Below are 25,163 nucleotides of genomic sequence, written 5' to 3'. Positions count from 1 at the left end.
CCAATGGACATGCGATGTGTAGTGTTGTAGCAGTACTCCCCTGATGCAGCCACTTCAGCCATGCTCGCTGCTGCCCACTGACATAGTTACGCAAGTAGCCCTCCAGCCACTTGTTAACTATCTCTGTCGGCCCGTCTGTCTATGGGTGATAATTGGTACTCGGTGTCAACTTCGTCCCTACCAACCTAAAAAGCTCCTGCCAAAACCCGCCCATGAAACGATTGTCCTTGTCATTGATGATGGTCTTAGGAAGACCATGTAGCCTGAAGACCTCTCTGAAGAACAGCTCGGCCACCTGCGCTGCTGTATAGTGTGCGGATATGGCGAAAAAGTGTGCGTACTTTGTCAGTCGATCAATGACAACAAAGATACAATCCTTGCCCTATACCACGGGCAACCCTGTGATGAAGTCTATCGAAATACTCTCCCATTTCCCCTCCAGAATGGGAAGAGGCTGCAATAATCCTGCGGGATGGCTCATCTCCCCCTTGTTCCTCTGGCAAATATCACACTCCCGGATATGCTGGAGTACGTCCTCCTTGAGGCCCTTCCATGAGAACCTCTCTCTAATGGCCCTGTAGGTTTTGGTAAACCCCTGATGGCCGGCCAATGGTGAATCATGTGATGCCTGAATTATCTTCTTCTTGAGCTGAGATCCCTCAGTCAAGAAGATTTGGTCACTATAGTAGATGATCTCATCGACTACCCTGTACCTGTCATCTGCCACTTGCCCATCTAGAACCTCACATGCAAATCTGTCCTTGGAGTACTCTACTAAGAGTCGAGCCCTCTAGTCTGTGTCCAAGCTCATAAGAGACAACGTGGCTGGTCTACGTGAAAGGGCATCTGCTACCACGTTGTTCTTACCCTTGACATACTCAATGTCAAAGTCATACGCTTGGATCTTATTGATCCACTTCTGCTGCCTCTCCTGTAGCTGTTTCTACTCCAAAAAGAACCTGAGGCTGTTGTCATCATTCCTCACCCTGAACCTGTTACCCACTAAACACTGCCGGAATTTGGCCAATGCATGCATAATGGCCAGCATCTCCTTGTCGTATATAGAATACAACCTCTCATGCGTAAGGAGCTTCCGGCTCTCAAAGGTTATGGGGTGACCTCCCTGCATCAACATTGCGCCGATCCCCTCTCCTGACGCATCACACTCCAAAACAAATGGCTGCGAAAAATTCGGCAATGCAAGCACTGGGCAGCTGCTCATAACCTCCTTGAGCTTGTCAAAGGCTCGCTGTGCTGTATCCATCCAACTGAATGCCCCCTTCCTTGTCAGATCTGTCAAGGGTGCAGCAAGCTGTGAGAAACTCTTGACGAACTTTTGGTAGTAAGTACAAATGCCAATGAATCCCCGAAGTTATGTCACGTTCCTCGGCTCCGGCCAATCTTTGACGGCCCTGATCTTCTCCTCATGGACTCTCACTCTGTCCACCCCTATGATGTGTCCCAAGTACAACATTTCCGTCAACCCAAACTCACACTTGGAGAGCTTGGTATAGAATTGCTGCTTCTCCAAGATGCGCAACACTGTCTCAATGTGCTGGAGATGCTCCTCCCAAGTCCTGCTGTAAATGAGAATATCATCAAAGAACACCAACACAAACTTCCTTAAGTGGCTACGGAAGATGTGATTCATGCAGGACTGGAATGTAGCTGGGGCGTTGGTTAGCCCGAAGGGCATCACCAAAAACTCAAAGTGCCCATAGTGACACCTGAAGGCGGTCTTTGCAATGTCCTGCTCCCTCAAGCGAATCTGATGGTACCCAGATCTCAAATCAATCTTTGAGAAGAACCGTGCTCCTCTCAACTCATCCATCAACTCATCGATCCTGGGTATGGGGTACCTGTTCTTCAGGGTCTTCTTGTTCAGGGCCCTGTAGTCAATGCACATCCTCAATGTGCCATCCTTCTTCTTCATCAACACCACGGAAGAAGCAAAAGGACTCGTGCTCGGTCGAATGTGCCGAAGAGCCAGCAACTCCTGAATGGCCCGCTCAATCTCATCCCGATAGGCCTTGGGATGCCTATAGGGGGTAGTAATCATTGCCTGTATGCCCTGCTCAAGCTCAATGGTGTGCTCAAACCCACGGTTTGGTGGCTGTCCCGGTGGAATCTCCCCAAACATTGTGGCATACTGGTCAAGTATGGACTGTATCTTTGGGTGCACCGTCTGCCCTGTAGTCCCTGCCTCTGATGCACGTAGCTCCACTGCCCACTCTACGTCTTCCTTCCGGAAGACTACCTCCATCCGATGAGCCGAAGCAATCTGAGGCCGATATGTGTGCTGTTCTCGTATGTTCTCATGCCTCCCTGTCTTCTTATCATCCCACTCCATCCCTAGGGCCTTCCAATCTATCGTGACCTTCCTTAGAGTGATAAGCCACTGAACACCCAGTATCATGTTGGTGTCCGGAATGTTGACCACGAAAAAGTGGTCAGTCAGTGTGTAGGTGCCCATCGTCACTGATAACTCTGGGATGTAACGAGCACACACCATGGTCTGATCTCTTGGGACCAAAACTGAAAAGCCATCGAAGCTCTCTGTCTGTATACGTCTTCGCTGAACCATCTATGCATCGATGAAGTTGTGGGTTACCCCACTGTCAACCAAAACTGATACTCGCTGGCCACGTACTATCCCCTGTACGTGCAACGTCAAATACTTGGGAACTCCTCGCAATGCTGCAAGGGTCCCTCTGATAGGTGCAAAAGCTGCACCACTTGCTGCTGGTGGTGGAAGTGGCAAAGGATCCTGCGCGACATGACTATCTCTTGCCTCCAAATCATCCTCCTCATCCTCTTCCCCGCTACTCTCAGAGAAGACTTAAATAAAATGTGCTTTGCCAGCAGCGCATCTATGTCCCGGTGCCCACTACTCCTGACAGGTAAAGCACAACCGCTTCTTCTTCAGCTCCCTCCTGGCATCATCATCAAGCTGTGCTCGTCCTGGATTCCCCTTTGGAGGCGGAATCCTCACATCCTTCCCCTTAGGCTGGAAAGCCTGTCTCTGGGGGTGAGATGTCTGGGTCATGGGTAAGGCATCTTGTAAGTCTCGGGTCTTGCTAATAGCATCTTGGAGTGTGGTAGGTCTAGTGGATCTGACTTGACCTCGAAGTGGCTTTGCTAACCCCTCAACAAACATGTAGATTCTCTGTGCCGTGGATAGATTTGGCACCATCACTGAAACCCTCAAGAAGTCTGCAATGTAGGTCTCTGGGTTCCTTGTCTGTTTGAGTAGGTCTCTGGGTTCCTTGTCTGTTTGAGCCTCGTCAGCTCGACAAAGTGCTGTTCCGGATCCCCCTGGTCAAACCTGTCTATCAATCTCTTGGTGAACTCGGCATATGTTGTCACTGTGGAGTGTCCGAGTGTAACAATCCCATGGAACCACCAGTCCTGGGCCTCACCATCCAAATGTAATGTCGCCACCTTGATGGCCTCTGTCTTCGACATCTGGTTAAGCTGGAAATAGATGTCCAGCTTCTTCACCCAAGGCTTTGCCGAACTGTTTGATGAGCCATCAAACATAGGCAAGTGGAATCTACTAGCTGTGCGGTGGGTGTCTCCATCATGATGATGCCCGTATCCTCTATGATGGTCGCGAGGTCTACTATCCCGCTGGCGCTGAACAAAGTCTTTGAATGGGAGAGCATCCCTAAACTCCTGCCAATAGGCCTGGTACTCTGCAAAATAATTGCCTATATGACCGGGCTCTGCTTTCTGCTGGGCTCCAGCCCTGTGTCTGCTCCTAGGAAAGTGGGCATGGTAGAGCGTGTAGGGGCATGTGAGGCCATCTGTTGAGTAGTATCATGCTGAGTGGCACCCTGCTCTGGCAAATGGTGGGATGTACCCGATCCCTCACCAACCTGGAAAACTCGTGGGTTCTCACACTGTCTAGCCTCCACCACTGTGAATCTCTGTCCCATCACCTCGATCTACCTCGACAAATCCTGTACTGATTTGAGGAGCATGTCCGCAAATCTCTTCTTGTCCTTATCTGCCATCGGATCCTCCTGCTCTGCGTCCACCATAGGCTCCTCCTGTTCTGTGTTCACCACAGGCTCCTCCTGTTCTATGTCCACCACCCGAACACAGTCTCCCTCTCCGTAGGTGTTCTCCAACCTATGCTCAATATCTTTGTATTTCATACCTCTGTAACAGATGTAGGGCTTCTCCTTCGGTGTCATATGCAGCTAGCTCCACAGGTTGAACCAGATTTATGCTCTGATACCACTTTAATATCCCTTATCAGGGGTATCCCTCAAACACAAGCCAACTCCAACCAGAGATGGACTGGGAGGGCGTTTACTAAATATGTCGCCTTTGAAAAGAGGACGAGATTTGGAGGCTACCTGGCCCTTTCCAGAGTCTGTCTAAGAGTATTGGAGAAAAACACACAAGTGGTATAGTAGCTGGGGAGCTCAAAGAGATAAAAAAAATAACAATAGTGCAACATAAAATAATGTATACATGGAATATAAGCAAATACTCGAGAAATGCAGAGAGAAATGCTAAGCCATTTTATTATACTGAGCAATGGAAAGAGTACAAGAGGTGATAAAAAAGATAGCACCTCGACTTGCACAAGGCAAGTGAAGAAATACACTCAGAATGGTAAGGAAATGGCCTCTCTCTGAACTGCGTCCAAGCTGTCGGAGAACTGCTGTGCTGCTGCTACTGCTAGAATCAAGTGAGGATTTGGGGCTGTTCCCCTCCTCAGAAAATGCTGAAACTCTGGAATCAACCTCTGCTCAATAAACCCAAAAAAGCCCAGAAAGCTTTTCTAAAATAGCTGAACCCTGAAAATCACCCCCTTGAGGATCTATGCTATTCCTCAAGGCTCTGCGCTGCCCCTGAAGAGAATCCTCCAAAACTCTACCCGAGACTCTGCCAAAATCCTCCAACATGCAAGGGTTGATCCCTTGCTCAATCTCCAAGCTCAACTCCTCCACATAACCCAATCCGGAGCTCCTACCAAAAGAGACTGCGTCCTCCCCTCTGAAGACTGCGTAGTCATCAAAATGCTCAATTCCTCCTCAACTCTAGAATTCGCTCCTCCTGCAAAATACTAATGAAACTACCTTGCCCGAGCAGGCACTCAAAGTCCCCCGGGGCTAAGGGTGAGATCTCCGAACGGAGACACTCGATGCACTAAACAGTGCCGCAGACAGGCTAAACAACCAGCGTGCTCTAAGTCGAAGTGAGTAGCTCAAATGCAACATAATCCAATGCCCAAATGAGGAGGCTCCTCTCTCCTTTATAGCGTTGGCCTCTCTCAGAACCCTATAGCCCACCTCCTGCAACGTAGTCTCTCTCTTGCCACGTGCTCCTTCTCCATCTGCGTAGTCCCTCCAAGTGTCTACGTGGGCCCCCTTCTCTACGTGGTCTTTTGGCCCCCTTGGCTCCCGTTTTAAGTTACAACGTTGTGCTACTAGGGAGTGGCTTTATTCAAAAAGTGAGTTATGTCCCCCTTTCCTCACCTTTTTATTTATAAATAACTATAGAAGGAAAAATTGAGCAAAATCGAATATTCCAATTAGCCATGGCTAATTAGGAATATTACATTCTCCTTCTGTATTGCAGATCGGACTTGTCTTGGATGAGTGTCCCAAATGAGGTCAAGCTCCTTGTATTTATAGCCTCCTTGAGGGGTCAAATAGCCCTCCCTTTAGGACGAATTGTCCTTAACTTTGGGTTGACGCAGTCTTGGAGAAATACATGACTTTTTTTATGACAAAATAAATATATTCCTTTGTCACAATGAGTCCAAATGGAACTATGATACATGACCTATATTATTCGTTATCCTAGAAAGACCTAGAAAACCTAAAAGCACGAAGAACATGCTTTTGACTCAAACTCGAGTATGAAACCCATACTCCAAAATAAAACATAATTTCTCTTTCTTTCTTTTTCTTTCTTTATAAAGAATATACAATGTCGTGATTACAATTAGTTCATTATGAAGACCAAACCTAGTACGATCTTCAACACTCCCTCTTAACTAGGGAGGTATTGATAATCCCATTACATGGTACAAGGAATCTCAATCTTGAAGCATTCTCATAAGAAGAGTCGGATTGATAAGCCATCTTTGTCAAACATCTTTATCATAACTAGCATTGTCCTTGAAGTCCTTGACTAGACAAGCTCATTCTTATTTGAGAGCATTATGTTGGGATACTTTACGTGAACTGCCACACTACCTCTAAGGAACATATCCCATTCGGATGTTCACTGGGTATGTCCTTTTAGGACTATTCTTATCTTGGATTTCCAATCTTGAATCCTCAAAGAATATTGGTCCTCTTCGACTACTCTTATCTTGGATCCCGACCTCATCCTCAAAGAGTATCGGTCAACAACTTGTTTTACCCTAGGTTCTACAATCCATAAGGAGTTCCAATCTAAGATTCTTATCCAATCCTCTGGACTCCATTCTTTCATTATGGCCTTCACTAAGACTTATCATTGTTAGTCCTAGTCTAGTGCCTGACCCATAAAGACAAGAACTATCCAACATCACTCCCTCTCAATTAGGGAAGAGATATCCACCAAACCAAGCTTGCCTCTCAAATACTCAAGCTTCTTGTTTGGTAACACTTTAGTTTGTTGAAGTTTCTAAGTCTAACTGTTAGAAACCCTTCATGTACTTTACTGATTTATTCCTACCTACTTGTTCTGTTAATTAACAAGTTATTTACCATGTAAATACTAGAAATAAATACAAATGCATGCTCAACACATTATAGATCGTCAACTGAAGGAAATAGAAACAAGCACACAAGTGACTCCATTGTTTCTGGACTAATGTCCCCAAAAAAATCTAATGCAAGAAAATCGGTGCAGCTATCCGAGGGTTTGATTTATTAAGCAGTTTCAAAATACAATCTGGGTGCCAAATCTGGCTCACCCAACAGAGAAAAATCTTGGTAGTAGTACCTCTCTACTTGGAAGCAGATATTTCGGCTGAAACCTCGGATAAACACTCCGACAACTCCACAGATCCAATTTGCCCCACGAAACCCCAACGTCAGCCTCTAGGCTACGTCACAAGGTTCGCCGAACTTAAAGGTTCAGGTTTGAAATTCGGCGAACCTGAAAAAAATTTGAAATTCGTTCAGGTTCGCCAAACCTGAAATTTGAACCTGAACGAATTCGAACGTAATCTGAACCCGAACCTGAAATCGAGCTTGAACGAACATTAAAACGAATTTGAACGAATTTTTTTGAGGTTCGACAGTTTTTTTTGGTGGTTTTATTTTCCTGTTTACAAGAAAACCATGGGTCGCATACTGGTTTTTTGCAATGCTTCCTGCCAAAATGTTCTTTATAATCGATGGTTCTGGAACTTTAAATTATAATAACGTTGCAATTTGCCAATTCATATTTTTATATCGTTTGATATCTGAAGACTAAGTCACGTGTGTCGTGGGTTTGCTCTTGGTTCCATATTATGCCGCATGCGACATGAACTATCTAAATAGACATTTTAGCATTGTTATAGCCTTCACTGATGTTGTTTTTCTCCTGGGTTTTTGAATCTGTTAGTGAGATTAAAACAGATTCTGAACAAAGCTTGGGTCAGTTTGAGATAGCAGGATGGATACTCACAAATTTATTTTTGCTTGTTTGTTGTTTTCACTATTTTTTTTTATGCAGTCATGTTCTTCATTATGATAAGTCAGGCTTGATTACCAATTGTCCACTATTTTATATTCTTACAGGACTTTATTAATTACTTAATTAAATTCTCAATTTAATAATCTTATCGTGAAGTTATCTCCAATTATGTGTTAATAATTTCATTGCTATAGGTCAACAATCTCAGTTATTCATGTGATTTTTAAAATCATCACCCACTGATTTTTAACAGAGTATTCCCAAAATCCTGTAACATTGTCATTAAATGAAGACACAGTTTCGCAGGGAAGCAGAATATAGTGAAATATAGCCCTTGTAGACATGTGTATCAAAAGGTTATCACAGAACTTAGAAAAATCAAATGGTTATCACAAAACTTAGAAAAAATCAAATCTCTACCCCAATCCTCGAAACCCCACTCATACAGATGGCAGGAATTAGGGTTGTGTACAAATGAGATCAGGGTATAACTTATAGGTAGTGGCTGCACTATATAATTTTAACCCTTTGGTAAGTATTGTTAGTGCCATAAGTGAGCTTTAGCTTGCTGAAAAATTTGAATCCAATAGACTAGAGTGAAAATAGCTCTTTAAAAGATTACTAGTATTTGACATTCATTTAAATTTTGAAGACTGAAAATTATGTCATTTCTTTTTGCAAACTACTATTGTGTATGTTTACATTTAACTAGATGTTAGAATGATTACATTATTCATGTATGTTTACTAATAAGAATTTGTATTCATGTGTTTATGGATCGTTTTGAATTTTCTATTATTTTGTCATATATATATATATATATATATATATATATATATTGAAAAATATGTATAGTCGAACCTAATGCCGAACCTCATTCGAACCTGATCGGAAAATTCAAATTCGAATCGAACTTAATGTTGTCGAACTCGAATTCGAACTCGAACCGTGTGACATAGCCTCTAGGGATTCGTCAGCCTCTCTCTGGCCCAGTTTTAGCCCAACGTCACTCCGGCTTGGCTTGCGTCAGCCTCTGGAGGCACTGCGTTAGCCCTCCGGCCCTCTGCGTCACCCACGCTGGCCCTCTGAGGCACTGCGCAACTCCTGGCTAGCTTTGCGTGAGCCCTGGCTGGCTTTGCGTGAACCCAAGGTTGCTTCTGCGCCCCTCTCTCCGGCTATTGCGTTGATCCTCCTGGTGCTTTCTCTGCCTCTCTGCTTCTGTATTCACTGCCCCTCAGCTACAACTCTGATCACTCTCAACTTTCTCACCAATCCTAGCCCCAGAAAGTCAAAATCTTGATCTCTTGGTGTGTTCTCCAAGTGACCCTCAAGCCTCCTCTTATACTTTTCTTGTTGACAAATCAACGACCGAGATTAAGTCCCTAATCAATGACTCAGATTAGATCTGGCTTGATCCATGACTTTTGGACCATTCTAACACAATTTTATATTAATTCACATCAATATTTTATTTTCCCTAAGTTTAGAGTTAGGGACTCCATTAAAAATATTAATTATTTTAATATCTCCCAAACTGTTTTGAATCTGCCCAAACCCTTTCTGGGTATTGGAGATCTCATGTGCCTTAGCTTCTCCAACAATTTTCGTGGCTAGAGCACATTCGATGCTACCGCAAATCAACATAGTTAAAATATCTGCAACGTGTTCATCAATAGGTATATAATGTAGCTCTGCGACCCCATCTCATACTAGGCTTCTGATGTAGTAGTACTTGTTGTTTATATGTTTTTTCCTAGCATGAAACACCAGGTCTCTTGTTAATCTAATACAACTTTCGTTGTCACAATGTATACATGTAGGGTTGAGCGGCCTTTCAAACAAATCTGATAATAACTTCTTGCGCCAAACAACTTCCTGACAGACTCACTTGCAACAACATATTCAACTTCAACACTACTCAAAGCAACTATGTCTTGCTTTTGGTCATCCATGAGACCTTGGGAGACCCTAGGCTGAAGCATCCATCAGAAACTAACTGAGGACATTCTGTGAAAAACAAATGTCCGTTCTTGTGTGTACCAGATACATCAAGCACTCATTCAATTATTTGTAGCAAGTATGATCCACCTGACTAAACTCTGAACTCCTCAACTTCTTTAAATTGGTAATCATAGGAGTCATCATAGGCTTGTTATCCATCATGCCAAACTTCTGAAGGATCTTGATCACTTACTTACCTTGACCAAGATATATCTCACTCGCCTTCTGCTAAACTTCTAGTCCCAAGTAATATCCCAAGATCCTTCATATCGAACTCGACTGCTGACTGCTTGTTGCATCCCTGAATTCGATGCCCTACCCTTGTAATAAGTAGATCATCCACATATAAGATTATGATAATTGGTTCGCCTTGAACCACCCTGATGTATAGGTTAGGATCTGTGGAACATTTGGTAAAACCAAGTCTCAATAGGTATGCATCCATTCTTGCATACCAAGCTCTAGCTGCTTGGTTTAAGCCATACAGAGCTTTCTTCAGCCTACAAACATGAGTCTCCCTCTAATTTATTTCAAATCCTTGAGGCTGTTGAATGCAAACCTCCTCATTAATAGTCCTATTTAGGAAATCTGTCTTGACATCCATTTGATGGATGTTCCATCCCATGGTAGCAGCCAACGAAACAAGTGATCTTATTGTTGTATATCTAGCTGAAGGAGCAAAGGCTTCCTCGTAATCAATCCCGTCATTTTGTGAGAAACCTCTTGCTACAAACCTTGCTTTGTGTTTGTCAATGCTCCCATATCAACGTGCTTTATTTTGTAAATCCATTTTGAGGTGACTATAGATTTGTCACTTGAACTAGGGATAATTTCTTAGACATTGTTCTTCATGATCGACTGGTATTCCTCCTGCATTTCTTCCTCCATTCTTGATGTTTAGCCGCATCTTCATGGGAGGAAGGTTTTGCTTCAATAGGCTTTTTCATATATCCAACATACCTAGAATACCTCTCCAGTCTTTTACTTTCCCCGAAGATCCCAGATGTTGTATGTTACTATGTGCTTTTGCTTCTTGTAGAGTAGTTCTCAACCAAGCGTGCCTCTTTCGATTTTCTGGAACAATCACTTGTTGTACAGACTCTCTAGGACCTTCAACATCTTCTTAAGTTGATGTCGGATCTTGACCATCACACTCCCTTGAGATATCCTCAAACATAGGTATCTCTTCTTCATCATAGTCGACTGGAACATCCTTCAATTTCTTGAAAGCTATACTTTCATCAAATATGACATACCTTTTTACTTCAATTTGACGATCCTCCTTAATATAGATTCTGTGCACCTTAGATGAAGTAGTATACCCAACAAAGATGCCCTTTAGACTAGTAGGATCTAACTCCTTTCTCTTGTCCTTGGCTATATGTATATACACAGGACACCCAAATATCCGAAGATGATCCACATTTGGCTTCTTTCCTGTAAATGCTTCTTCAGGGGTCATGTTGTTGATAATCTTGTGAGGACTTTGGTTTTGCAAGTAAACAACTGTCACACATGCCTCTCCCCATAGAAATTGAGGGAGATATTTTTTCATGTAGCATGGCCTTGACACATTCATCAATAGTTTTGTTCTTCCTTTCAGCCACAACATTTTGTTCAGCGTTATAAGGAACAATAAACTCCCTCCTAATCCCTGTTTCCTTGCAAAATGCTATCTGTTCTTTGGAGGTGTATTCTCCACCATTGTTGGACCTTAGAGCCTTGATCTTTCTCTCAGTCAGAGTCTCCACTCATTCTTGAATTCCTGAAACTTGTCGAATACCTCATCTTTGTTCTTGAGGAGATATAACCAAGTTTTCCTTGAGAAATCAGCAATGAAAGTTACGTAATATTGATGCCCACCAAGAGATTTTAGTGCCATAGGTCCACATACATCTGAATGTATGAGATCTAAGACTTCCTTAGATCTGGTATCACTTCTTGCAAATGATTTCTTTACATTCTTGCCTAGAGCACACCCCTTACAGGTCCCTTCATGTTCTTCCTTCAATTTGGAGATGCCATTGACCATTTGACTTAGAGATGGAAAAATCTTATAATGAAGGTGTTTGTTCCTTCTATGCCATAGTTCGGAAGGACTCACATCCAAGTGGACTAGGGCTTGAGATAGAAGTGTAAAAAGTCTATATAATGTCCCCTCACGAATCCCAATCACCCTAGCATTATCAATACTAGATCCCTTACCCCAAACCAAAACCTTGCCATCAACAAAAGCAATTCTATCACCCTTATCCTCTAGACAAGAAATAGAAAGTAAGTTTTTCTTCAAACCTGGAACATATAGAATGTTGTTGAGGTGAATACTTCCACCAGACTCGAGCTCCAACGAAGTAGATCCAATCCCTTTCACTAGATAGCTCTTCTTGTCTCCATGTTTAATTGAGTGAGAGGATTCCTTTTGACAAGGTCTGAAGTTGACTGCATTCTCTTGTCATATGTCCGGGGCACCACTAGCAATAACCCATACATTTTCGTGCTTGAAAGTGTCGGATAAAGCAGAGAATAGGCTTCCATCTATTACTTTCTTTGCTAGCTTGGAGATGATCTTCAATATGTAGCTCTTGATGGATGTAGCGAGATTCCCAAGGACCTTGAAATCCTTCTTCAAAACCCTTGTCATAGTGCTAACTAGGATGTGATCTTCAGTCTCCTTCTTACACCTTAGCTCTTATACCATGTTGGAAAATCAGGAGACTTAGAGATTATATTGATTTTCCTTGACTTGATAATTACTTGTGATGTGTGTTGGCGTTTCATTACTTTATTAGATCTTGTTTGTCAAACAATTACCAAAAGCAATGAAGATCACAACAAGACAAAGTACACAAGATATAGGCTCCAAGTCAACGCAAAACCCCTCCAAGGGGAAAAACTAGAAAAATGCTTCTCTTCTTATAGAATCTGTTCACAAAGAGACTCCCAAGATGCAAAGGCCAGAGCCCCAAATTCTCCCAACCACCAAGTCAACCCCTTTGCAAAGTCTTCTTCAAGGCAACTTCCAAACATTGAGCTATTGCAACCTTGTCCAGAATTTCGGTCCTGCAACTGTTTCTCAAAATTTCGGCTCGAAAATTTCGGCCTTCTACAACTGTAGCTTCACAGAAACCCTAACTTCACATGTGTGGACAGAGAAAGAGAAAGTTAGCCCAAAAAACTTCAATTCTTCCTTCCTTTCTTTGTCCTTCTAGCTCTTCTTCTCCTTCGCTATTGCAAATCGAACTTGTCTTGGATGAGTGTTCCAAATGAGGTCGAGATCCTTGTACTTGTAGCCTTCTTGAGGGGTCGAATAGCCCTCCCTTTAGGCTTACTTGTCCTTAACTTGGGGCTGACTTGGTCTTGGAGAAATACATAGATTTTTCTTGACAAAATAAATATTTTCCTTTGTTACAATGGGACTAAATGGGACTATGATACATGACCAATATTATTCTTTATCCAAGAAAGACCTAGAAACCTAAAAGCATGAAGAACATGCTTTTGACTCAAACTTGAGTGTGAAATGCATAGTCCAAAATAAAATATAATTTATTTTTCTTTCTTTTTAAAGAATATACAATGTCATGATTACAATTAGGTCATTATGAAGACCGAACCTAGTTACAATTTTCAACGAACTGTCCCATCACTACACCACCAAACCCTCGAATTCTTGCAAAGTGCTTGAACGTGTCCTCATGCAATACACTTTTTTCATCCATATTAAGCTTTTGAATCTTGTTTATTTTTCTTATTAGGCTTGTCTATGCTTAACTTTTATTATTTTTATTATGCCCTTTTTGTGGTCTCTTCGTTAAGCTATGTAGACTCAAAGTCCAACTTTCATTCATGACCTTAAACACTTTATGATAGGGTCCATAAATATTTTTTTCTTCATATTTGTGATTGACATTTTTGAAAAGAAAAATGAATGAGCATCTCTGAGATTTTTTTCTATATTTAGGTTATAAATTTGGTACTAATGGACAAGGCAGACGAAAGTCTATAGTGCTTAGGATCTTTTAATAGTACGACCTCTTTGTCTCCTTTCATCTGTATGTAATGGATTTTGGGCCAAAAAAGGGGGTGTACACTTGAAATACATCTGCTTAGCTTTTTCTCCTTGTGATTTTATGCAGAACTATTCCTTGGACCTTTTGCTTCTCTAACCACTCTTTTTTGTCATCAGGATTGTTCCAACATCACTGTTCATGGTGTCTCTAATCTTCTAGAATGTAAAGCTATCCAGGATCTCTTACTACGACATAATGTAAGTCATTGAAAAGATATATCAGATGATTTGTAGATTACATATGATGTTAACCTTATACCTTTGTACTGAGATGAAATAACTATTAATCCTGAAATGAAATGCCATTTTATATTGTCCCCTTAAATCAAACCTTAATAGACCCAAAATTTTTATTTAGTTTGATGCTTATATAGTGGTTATAATATTTGTGGCCATGATTTTGAATGGGAGTTCCTTAACTGATATAGTTCATCTTAAGATGGTGAAAATAAAAAGTTGGCTGACTCGAAAATGAATTTAGGGGTAAAAACATCAATTGTAAGCAGTCAGGAATTCTACACAAGGAAGAAAATATGCTAGACGACATTTCCATCCCTTGAATATCTAAAAGATTTCTAGAATGACAAGCAATAGGGTTGTGTTCTTAGTTCCTACCTCATCTGGATTATTTCCTACCTGACATATGGCAAAAATGTTAAATTGATGACATAAGCAGTTGCCTGTTTTAACACTTTGACTCATCATAATCTGACAATATTGTATAATGTGATGCATCACCCCAGTTACGTGGGCAGTATATAGTAGCTTATGCTGATGCAACTTACATGCTTGCAGAAATAATAACTGCATAAAATCAGATGAAACACTTGTATATCACCATATCTTTGACATAAATTTATAATGACAATAGACATGATGCTAAATTAGAAATGAAAGAAACCTTCATCCCTGTTATCTTTCCTGGGTGATGATAGCTTTACCAAATTATTGTCTACGAGGCTAAACTAGCTGAAAAATATGTGAAAACAAATGCCCAAAATTCTGACCTGGTACAAAGTGCTCCACTATATGGTCTGGGTGGTACATGCTAGGCGGGTTGTTTTTTGAACAATCCTACAATATTTGCATCTCTCTATCCCCTATTAGTAGGTTGTTGAATTTCAATTATAGTTCATGGGAACAGAAGATTTCTATCATCAAAAATTGAGAAAATTGTTCCAAAAATGGGGATTACTCCACTAAAATAAGTTGACACATATTCCGGTTAAGCCATTGCTTTTTGGTGATGAAATCCCATCAACTTGACCAATTGAATCCTACGTGGGTTGTTGCTTTATGTAAGGAGGTCTCATGAAGATGCAAAAATGAGGAAAACAGGGAGTATTTGTGCTAGTCATGGGCAGTGCCTTAGGAAAATTCTAGTTGACATTCAAGTGCCCCCTAGAGGACACTTCTTCTTGACATGTTGTCCACTTTTACATTTCTAGAACTGTAAAGTGCAACAGCCTTGTGAAATTTGTCACCAACCTTTTTTATACTGGTTCTCCCAAACATCTACAACTACTAAAAAAGAAAAAAAACTACATTTTCATCCACTACAAAATGGGAAAAAAATTAAACACGTAAAACAAATAAAAATGCATTAAAATTTGTAATTAAATTGCGTACCTAGCAACACATTTTTTTTCATGGACATGCCAAATAATCCAACAACTAACCTACAAGAGTCCATCTCATTCTGTATTGCTAGGAAATCATTTCAATGTGGATTGACTTGAAAAAGACTTGTGAGTCTTGCCAAGTCTTGTTTGGCCTAGGTACTTACCATTGAAGTTGCAACTTGCCATAGTTCCCATAAACTCTCTATAGTTGTCATGGCTTGCCACAAACTTGCTATTTTTTGTGCACAGATTTTACTGTATTTTGAGGTTTTTAGTATTTACTGAGCCTTTGCTAAATCAGTGAGTCTTGCCGAGTCTTTGCTGAGGTCAAGTGTGAAACATTGGTTTATTTAGATTTGGGTCTATTATTGCAAAATCTAGGAAGCCTAGTGCAAAGCCTACCTAGGCAACCTAGGTCCTATGGCAACAATGAAATTAATCACCATTGTCACCACAGTGGCCTCTCTCTAGCTATTTAGTGGTTGATATTATCCCCACAATAGAGGCTTCCCTAAAAGAATCAGCAAACAAAATCTTCAACAAAGAAGAGCTCAAGGGTGATATGAGGTCTAATGGTTGTTGTTAATTTTGGTATGTTCTATGCTTAAGAGCAATTTACTTCAATTTCTTTATTAGCCCCATATCAATATTCAGTTTAGCAATCACATCAGCATGACAGTAAAATGTAGATAGAACATAAACATAAACAATAGAAGACAAGCCAAGACAAGAGGACACAAGATGTGGCACCAGCGAGGGACAAACCCCAATGTGGGGAAAACCTTGATCAATTATTCTTATATTCTTCAATAGTTCAGCAGAGAGAGAGTACAAATTTACAAATCTGATAATTTATGACAGTAGCAGTAAAGCCCTATCCAAAAAAGTCAATGTTGGTCAAACAGGGCAGAATTCTTCTTTCAAGCAGCATGGTCAAACCCAATCAACTTCGGCCTCCAATAACAAACCCAAACAGTCCAAAACAGCCCCGAAAAATCCAGTCAAATGCTGGTCAACAAAAGTCAGACTGCAGTCAGCAACTAAGGCAGTCAATGCTAGTCAAACCAGAGGTCAAATCACCTTGGTTTCCATGTCCAAATCTGCAGCCTGCCAAGGAGAAGCAGCCACACCCAAAGCGCAGTCAAAGGGAGTTCAACGATGGTCAATGCAGTGAAATAGAAAAGTCCTTCCTTCGCACATGTGAGAGAAAGCTGCCAGATTTGCGTACCCAATCAAGTGAGGAGAGAGAGATAAGAGAAGATGAGATGATGGAATAATGACTTGAGGTCTCCTCCTTTTATATGCAACATTGAGGATGAACTGGGGTTAAAAATGCTTGTTTTGATTGCTGGCCAACCTTAACAATCTGTCAAGAATACAAATAAATTCATATATTCATTTTTACATGTTGGAATCGGATGATCTTTAGATCAATCCTACACCTCTCAGAGAGAGGAATCCAAGAAAAATACCAGCTGTCATAAATAAGTTGACCCATATGGAGTTTGGCCCTAGTTGTCAATTTTAACACTCCCTCTCAAATGGGGAGAACTCCATCTGCTAATCCATTTGCCAGTCGGTACTATCTCTCCCATCAATGCACTGCTCTGCTCTGCTGAACTATGAAGAAGAAGAAGTGATCAAGAATGTATCATACCATTCTCTACTGACTCGAAGTCAGTCCCAGATAAAAGAGAGTGTGTCATACCACTCTTATTGACCCAAAGTTAGTTCAATTGATCCCATATCAATATAGGTCATCCTAGCATAGGGAGTACAGTAGTACATGATGCGTCCATCGGTAGTACCATGGTCCCTATCCTCATTTCCCTACTCATTGGCCAGATCAGAAGTACTTCCCATGAGTCCCAGACGCTTGGGTAGGATGTCTCAGCAGGAGAAGGATGAACCACTCATCCTGCCTACATGTTGCCACGGGGTATCACAGGGGAAGGCTGAACCACTCACCCTGTACACAAAAAACCACTAGGGGAAGGCTGAACCACTCACCTTGTACATAACAAACCACTAGGGGAAGGCTGAACCACTCATCCTATGGTTGCTCATTGCTCCAAGAAGTACCCCAAACCCCCTGGAGCTCTGAGAGTTCAATGTTCATATCATACAGGACCCTCATAAGAGGGTCTCTCCATGACTCCTAGTTGTTCTCGAAAAGTCAAGAATTTGACCTTTTCCAGGGGCTTTGTGAGAATGTCGGCGACCTGCTCATTAGTTCCAATGTGATGGAGCCTTATTGCTCCTTGTTGTACCATATCTCGGATAAAGTGGTACCTGATATCTATGTGTTTGGAGCGATCATGAAATACATGATTCTCTGATAATCGGATCCCATTCTGGTTGTCACAGAGGATCACGATGGTATCCAGCACATGTCCAAATATCTCACTGAAGAGCTTCCTCAACCAGACAACTTCACAGGAGGCCATACTCGCAGCTATGTATTTGGCCTCAACGGTGCTTAAGGCAACCGACTTTTGCTTCCCGCTCATCCAGGATATCGAAGCAAAACCCAAAGAAAAACAACACCCAGAAGTGCTCTTGTGATCCACCATATTGCCAGCCCAATCAACATCAAAATAACCATGCAACCTCACATCTCCGGCAGTGTATCTCAGTCCATGAGAGATTGTGCCCCGAAGATATCTCAGAAGATTCTTGGCACCAATCCAATGTAAATGATAAGGCTCAACCATATATTGGCTCAACGTATTAATTGCAAAACATATATCCGGACGGGAGTTCACCAAGAACATAAGTGCTCCTATGAGTTGACGACACTTAGAAGCATTTCCCAATTCAGGTCCGGTAGCACTACCACATAATTTTTTAAAGTTAAGTTCCATCGGGGTAATCACAAGCTTGTAGTCCACCATCCCACATCTTTCCAATATCTTCACAACATATTTTCCTTGAGATAGGAAAAATTCTCCTGGCTTTTGCCAGAGCTCCAACCCTAGGAAGTAATGCATCGGTCTTAGGTCCTTCATCTCAAATTCGAAAGCCAACTCCCTCTTACATTTGTGAATAAGAGGGTCTGCACTTGTCAGAAAGAGGTTGTCCACATAAAGTACCAGTATGAGAGGTTTATCATTTTCAACCTTAAAGTAAAGGTTCAGATCAGCTTCACTTCTAGTGAATCTCAACTTCATCAGATAGCTATCAATCCTGTCATACCAAGCCCGGGGTGCTTGCTTGAGGCCATAGAGAGCCTTCTTCAACCTGCATACATGAGATTCCCAGTCATGAACCTCAAACCCCTCAGGTTGTTCCACATAGACTTCCTCTTTGGTCGAATCATGCAAGAAAGTGGTCTTGATACCCATCTGATGTAGGTTCCATCCTTGCGAGGCAGCAAGGGCTATGATCGAGCAGATGGTGGTGTATTGGGTAATTGGTGCAAATATCTCATTGTAATTTACACCTTCCTTTTGAGAGAAGCCTCGGGGAACAAAGTGAGCCTTGAACTTTTCTGCACTTTCATCAGTTCCGTGCTTGATTTTGTAGAGCCACTTCGAGGTGACAACCGATTTGTCCTGGGGTCTAGCGACCACATCCCAGACACCATTCTTCATAATAGTAGACTCATATTCTTCATTCATATCATCCTTCCATACTTGTTGCTTTACGACTTCCTCAAATGATGAAGGTTCATTTTGAATGATAGCGCTCATGGCAGTCAAGTATCCTTGATACCTGTTTGACAAATTGCTCTCATGGAAAGTCCCCCTCAGTGCAATATGTCTCTTGGCATCTTCGAGAGTCTCCCTAAGCCATGAGGGTCTCCTCTTAGAGGAGGGCTCTTGGGATGGAGGATCAATAGGATCCATAGGTTCGTCAACATCCGACATCGTTTCGTCCTCTTTTGCACCCTGTTTTCTGGTGTCAACTTCTTTGTCCTTCCTTGGGATAGGAAGGTTGTTGATCTTGCTGAGGGCCATATCTTTGCCAAGGGTGACATGATGACTTATCTCAGCTTCTCTTTGACCAGCCACATAAATTCTATAGCCCCTAGAATTCTCACTATAGCCCACAAAGATTCCTTTCTTTCCAGATGCATCGAATTTTTTTCTTTTCTCTTTCGACACATGAAAATATATGAGACTTCCAAAAATTCTAAAGTGAGAGACATCGGGTTTCTTACTAGTGAACATTTCTTCGGGAGTCTTGGAGTCCAATGCTTGATGAGGGCATTGGTTTTGAACATACACGGCTCTATTCGCAGCTTCAGCCCATAGAAACTTTGGAAGCCCTTGATCATGAAGCATGGCACAAACAACTTTCACAATAGTACGATTCTTCCTTTTGGCCACACCATTTTGCTCGGGAGTGTATGGTGTTTTGGTCTCCCTCTTAATGGCAACTTCCCTGCAATAGTCATGGAATTCATTTGATTCATACTCAGTCCCATTATCAGTCCTCAATATCTTGATTCTTTTCTTGGATTGGTTTTTGATCATGGCTTTGAAGTGACGGAACCAAGTGAACTCTTCATCCTTCTTTTTCAAGAAGTAGATCCAAGTCTTGCGAGAATAGTCATCCGTAAAAGTGAGATAATATAAGTATCCTCCCAAAGAGTTTACGGGCATCATACCAGATATGTCGGAGTGGATCAACTACAATATATCAGTGGTCTTGCTATTACTTAAGGGGAATGGTCCCCTTATAAGTTTTCCTTCGACATGTCTCGGACATAGACCTTCATGCTCTACTTTGAACTCGGGCATACCTGTCACCATCTGTCTCACATCGGGAAGAGCTTTATAATGAAGATGGGCAAATCTCTGATGCCATGGTTCAGATTGTAGAGATGTGTTGCAAGACATGGCTCCCAATGGACTTCCTCCAACTTGATACAAAGAGTCAACCTGGAACCCGAGAGTAAAAGCATCTTTAAAATTTATTTTCTAAACACATACCTTTCCATCGATGAATGCTACCTTGTATCCTTTATCTTCCATTGCCGAAATGGACACTAAGTTCTTCTTGAGATCAGGTACATACAGAGCTTCTTGTAAATGAATCGTGTTACCTTGATTCAATTGAAGGGTAACATTCCCTACTCCCTTCACGGGATAGGTGGCATCGTCTCCAAGAATAATCTCCAAGTTTGTCTCCTCTTTCAGATTAGAGAGAGCTTCCTTGTACCCGATGAAGTGCCTTGAGGCACCACTATCAATTAGCCAATTCCCCAAAGTGTCCGGAGGAGAGGTAGTGGAGAGGGCCGATATAAGATAGTATTCCTTTTGCTTTTTGTTAACAACATTTGATTCTTCATACCTAGAGTTCCTTTCTTTCTTGGAGGGTTGACCATTTCCATGATTTCCAGTATTCCTTTTTCCTTTTCCATTGAACCTGCCAATACTTTGATTGTTGTTGTTGAAGTTTCCCTTGGAATGATTGTGATCATCATCATGTGTTGTGTCCCTTCTATTTGGGCACTTCCTTGCATAGTGGCCAAACTTATTGCAAACAAGGCACCTGCCCTTCCTTCCACCCTTAGATCTGGGATTTCCATTGAAATGACCTTTAGACCCTACATTGTTTCTCCTTTTGGAATGAGAGAAGAATGTAGTGGGGTTGCCTCTATTAGAAGGCATTTCTTGCTCCACCATTCTTGTTTCTTCTTGAATGCATCTTGACATCAATTCTTCAAACCCTGGAATTCCATCATTATTGAGAATAGTGGTTCTAAATATATACCACTCGGGTGAGAGTCCTCCAAGGGTAGTGATGGTGAGTTCCCTGTCAAGAATGAACTCTCCAATCAACAGAAGATCATTATTGATCTCAGTGATCCTTAAGAAGTAGGATTGAATATCCTCGTCCTTCCCTTTCTTAATATCCTTTAATTTATTTTTGAGAAATAAAATTGATTTGCATCACTAACCTTGAACATGGTAGCCAACCTATCATAGATCTCCTTGGAGGTGTTTAGATTGGAGATGTAGGCCACCAGACGCTTGTCAATGGAATCTATGATAATCTTCTTTGCTTTGACTTAAGCTTTGTTGTACTTGTTCTTTGTAGTAGCCAGTGCATTTGAAGGGGGCTTAGGGATTTTACACCTCACATAATCCAACACTTCTTGTTCTTCCAATGTCAGATCAAGAGACATCTTCCATCCATGATAGTCAGACTTTTCACAGAGCTTGTCTTCATCTGGGAAGTGGGATGAGGAACCCATTGAGCCTTTGTCCTTGTCCAACTGTCTTCGGTGATTGCTCTTTCAATCTTGCTTGGGCTTTGTCTTCACCTCAGCTCTGATACCATGTTAATTTTGGTATGTTCTATGCTTAAGAGCAATTTACTTCAATTTCTTTATTAGCCCAATATCAATATTCAGTTTAGCAATGTAATATCCCTTATCAGAGATATCCCTCAAACACAAGCAAACTCCAACCATAAAAATAACAGTAGTGCAACATACAATAATTCATACATGGAATATAAGCAGATACTCAAGAAATGCAGAGAGAAATGCTAAGCCATTTTATTATACTGAGTAATGAAAAGAGTACAAGAGGTGATCAGAAAGATAGCACCTCGACTTGCACAAGGCAAGTGAAGAAATACACTCAGAATGGTAAGGAAATGGCCTCTCTCTGAACTGTGTCCAAACTGCCGGAGAATTGCTGTGCTGCTACTACTGCTGGAATCAAATGAGGATTTGGGGCTGTTCCCCTCCTCAAAAAATGCTAAAACTATGGAATCAACCTTTGCTCAATAAACCCAGAAAAGCCCAGAAAGCTTTTCTAAAATAGCTGACCCCCAAAAATCACCCCCTTGGGGATCCACGCAATCCCTCAAGGCTCTGCGCTGCTCCTGAAGAGAATCCTCCAAAACTCTACCCGAAACTCTGCCAAAATCCTCCAATATGCAAGGGCTGATCCCTTGCTCAATCTCCAAGCTCAAATCCTCCACCAAACCCCAATCCGGAGCTCCTATCAAAAGAGACTGCGTCCTCCCCTCTCAAGACTGTGCAATCATCAAAATGCTCAGCTCCTCCTCAACTCTAGAAATCGCTCCTCCTGCAAAATACTACTGAAACTACCTTGCTCGAGCAAGCACTCGAAGTCCCTCGGGGCTAAGGGTGAGATCTCCGAATGGAGACACTCGATGCACTAAACAGTGCTGCAGACAGGCTAAACAGCCAATGTGCTCTTAATTCAAAGTGACTAGCTCAAATGTGACATAATCGAATGATCAAAATGAGGAGGCTCCTCTCTCCTTTATAGCGTTGGCCTCTCTCAAAACCCTAAGGCCCACCTCCTCCAACGTAGCCTCTCTCTTGACACGTGTTCCTTCTCCATCTGCGCAGTCCCTCTAAATGTCTATGTGGGTCCCTTCTCTACATGGTCCTTGGGCCCCCTTGGCTCCCCTTTTAAGTTACAACATTGTGCTACTAGGGAGTGACTTTATTCATGAAGTGAGTTATGTCCCCATTTCCTCACCTTTTTATTTATAAATAACTATAGAAGGCAAAATTGAGCAAAATCGAATATTCCAATTAGCCATGGCTAATTAGGGATATTACAGTCTCCCCCGACAAAATGTTGCTTGTCCTCAAGCAACTGAAGTGATGGATGCTGCAAAATTTTTTCACTCTCCCAAGTGGCATCCTCATCCGGTAAATTCTTCCACCTCACCAAGAATTCTCGGACCGTCCTGCTCCGTAGTTGCCTCTCCTTGATATCAATAATAGCCTCTGGCTGCAACACCAAATGCCCCTCATCATTTGTGGGTGGTAGCTCATCTGTCACTGTCACCTGCTGCCCCAATGCTTTCTTCAGGCATGATACATGAAAAACGTTATGAATCTTGCTGCCTTGGGGCAACTCCAATTCATATGCAACCTGTCCAATCCTGCATATCACCTTGTATGGCCCATAAAAGCGGAGCTTGAGCTTATCAGCTCTTTTTTGCTTCAGTGACAACTATCGATATGGATGTAATCATAGGTAGACCAAGTCCCCTACCTCAAACTGTCTCTCCACCCGACCCCTGTCAGCATACAGTTTCTGCTGGTTCTGCGCTGTAGCCATATTATCCTTGAGAGCTCGGAGGATATCCCGACTCTCTTGGATCCAAATCTTGGCTCTTGGAGCCTTGCTAGCACCAAACATCACGTCAACAAAAGATAAAGGATGATATCCATACAAAGCATAGAATGGCGACATACTAATGGACATGTGATGTGTAGTGTTGTAGCAGTACTCCCTAGATGCAACCACTTCAGCCATGCTTGCTGCTGCCCATTGACATAGTTACGCAAGTAGCCCTCCAACGACTTGTTAACTATCTCCGTCTGCCTGTCCGTCTGTGGTTGATAACTGGTACTCGGTGTCAACTCTGTCCCCACCAACCGGAAAAGCTCCTGCCAAAAGCCGCCCATGAAACGACTGTCCCTGTCACTGATGATGGTCTTAGGAAGACCATGTAGCTTGAAGACCTTTCTGAAGAACAGCTCGGCCACTTACGCGGCCATGTAATGTGCGAATATGGCGAAAAAATGTGCGTACTTTGTCAGTCGATCAATGACGACAAAGATACAATCCTTGCCCTGCACCATGGGCAACCCTGTGATGAAGTCCATCGAAATACTCTCCCATTTCCCCTCCGGAATGGGAAGAGGCTGCAATAATCCTGCGGTATGGCTCATCTCCCCCTTGTTTCTCTGACAAATATCGCACTCTCGGATATGCTGGAGTACGTCCTCCTTGAGGCCCTTCCATGAGAATCTCTCTCTAATGGCCCTGTAGGTTTTGGTAAACCCCTGATGGCCGGCCAATGGTGAATCATGTGATGCTTGAAGTATCTTCTTCTTGAGGTGAGATCCCTCAGTCAAGAAGATCCGGTCCCTGTAGTAGATGATCTCATCAATTACCTTGTACCTGTCATCCGCCACCTGCCCATCTAGAACCTCACATGCAAATCTGTCCTTGGAGTACTCTACTAAGAGTCGAGCCCTCCAGTTTGTGTCCAAGCTCATAAGGGACAATGTGGCTGGTCTACGTGAAAGGGCATCTGCTACCACGTTGTTCTTACCCTTGACATACTCAATGTCAAAGTCATACGCTTGGATCTTACTGATCCACTTATGTTGCCTCTCCCATAGTTGTTTTTGCTCCAAAAAGAACCTGAGGCTGTTGTCATCAGTCCTCACCCTAAACCTGTTACCCACTAAATACTGCCGGAATTTGGCCAAAGCATGCATAATGGCTAACATCTTCTTGTCGTATATAGAATACAACCTCTCATGCAGAAGGAGCTTCCGACTCTCAAAGGCTATAGGGTGACCTCCCTGCATCAACACTGCACCTATCTCCTCTCCCGACGCATCACACTCTAAAACAAATGGCTACAAAAAATCCAGCAATACAAGCACTAGGCTGCTGCTCATAACCTCCTTGAGCCTATCAAAGGCTCGCTGCGCTGTATCCGACCAACTGAATGCCCCCTTCCTCGTCAGATCTGTCAGGGGTGCAGCAAGCTGTGAGAAACTCTTGACGAACTTCTGGTAGTAAGTACAAATGCCAATGAATCCTCGAAGTTCTGTCACGTTCCTTGGCTTCGGCCAATCTCTAATGGCCCTGATCTTCTCCTCATGGACTCTCACTTCGTCCACCCCTATGATGTGTTCCAAGTACAACATCTCCGTCAACCGAAACTCAGACTTGGAGAGCTTGGCATAGAACTGCTTGCGCTGGAGATGCTCCTCCCAAGTCCTGCTGTAAATGAGAATATCGTCAAAGAACACCAACACAAACTTCCTCAAGTGACTGCGGAAGATGTAATTCATGCAGGACTGGAATGTA

At 42.4% G+C, this 25,163-nt stretch overlaps 1 protein-coding gene across 4 annotated transcripts in view; it reads left to right on the top strand.

Moving 5' to 3' along the window:
- The window catches only part of LOC149230846 (ubiquitin-protein ligase), a 439,935-nt gene that overhangs the window by 351,947 nt on the left and 62,825 nt on the right, over nt 1-25,163 (top strand). For all 4 annotated transcript variants that reach the window (XR_016248031.1, XM_089379065.1, XM_089379067.1 and 1 more), the window contains exon 16: nt 13,823-13,903. Coding sequence is in view for 3 of the 4 variants with exons in the window: in XM_089379065.1 (XP_089235191.1) it covers nt 13,823-13,903 (81 nt within the window). In the remaining variant the exon portion in view is untranslated. The remainder of the gene's footprint in view (nt 1-13,822; nt 13,904-25,163) is intronic.

Source organism: Pinus tabuliformis, chromosome J, assembly GCF_031772625.1.
Source record: "Pinus tabuliformis cultivar Carrire ecotype Pingquan chromosome J, CPIR1, whole genome shotgun sequence".
NCBI lineage: Eukaryota > Viridiplantae > Streptophyta > Pinopsida > Pinales > Pinaceae > Pinus > Pinus tabuliformis.
Note: the sequence above shows the minus strand (reverse complement) of the source record. Positions and strands in the feature narration are given on the sequence as shown.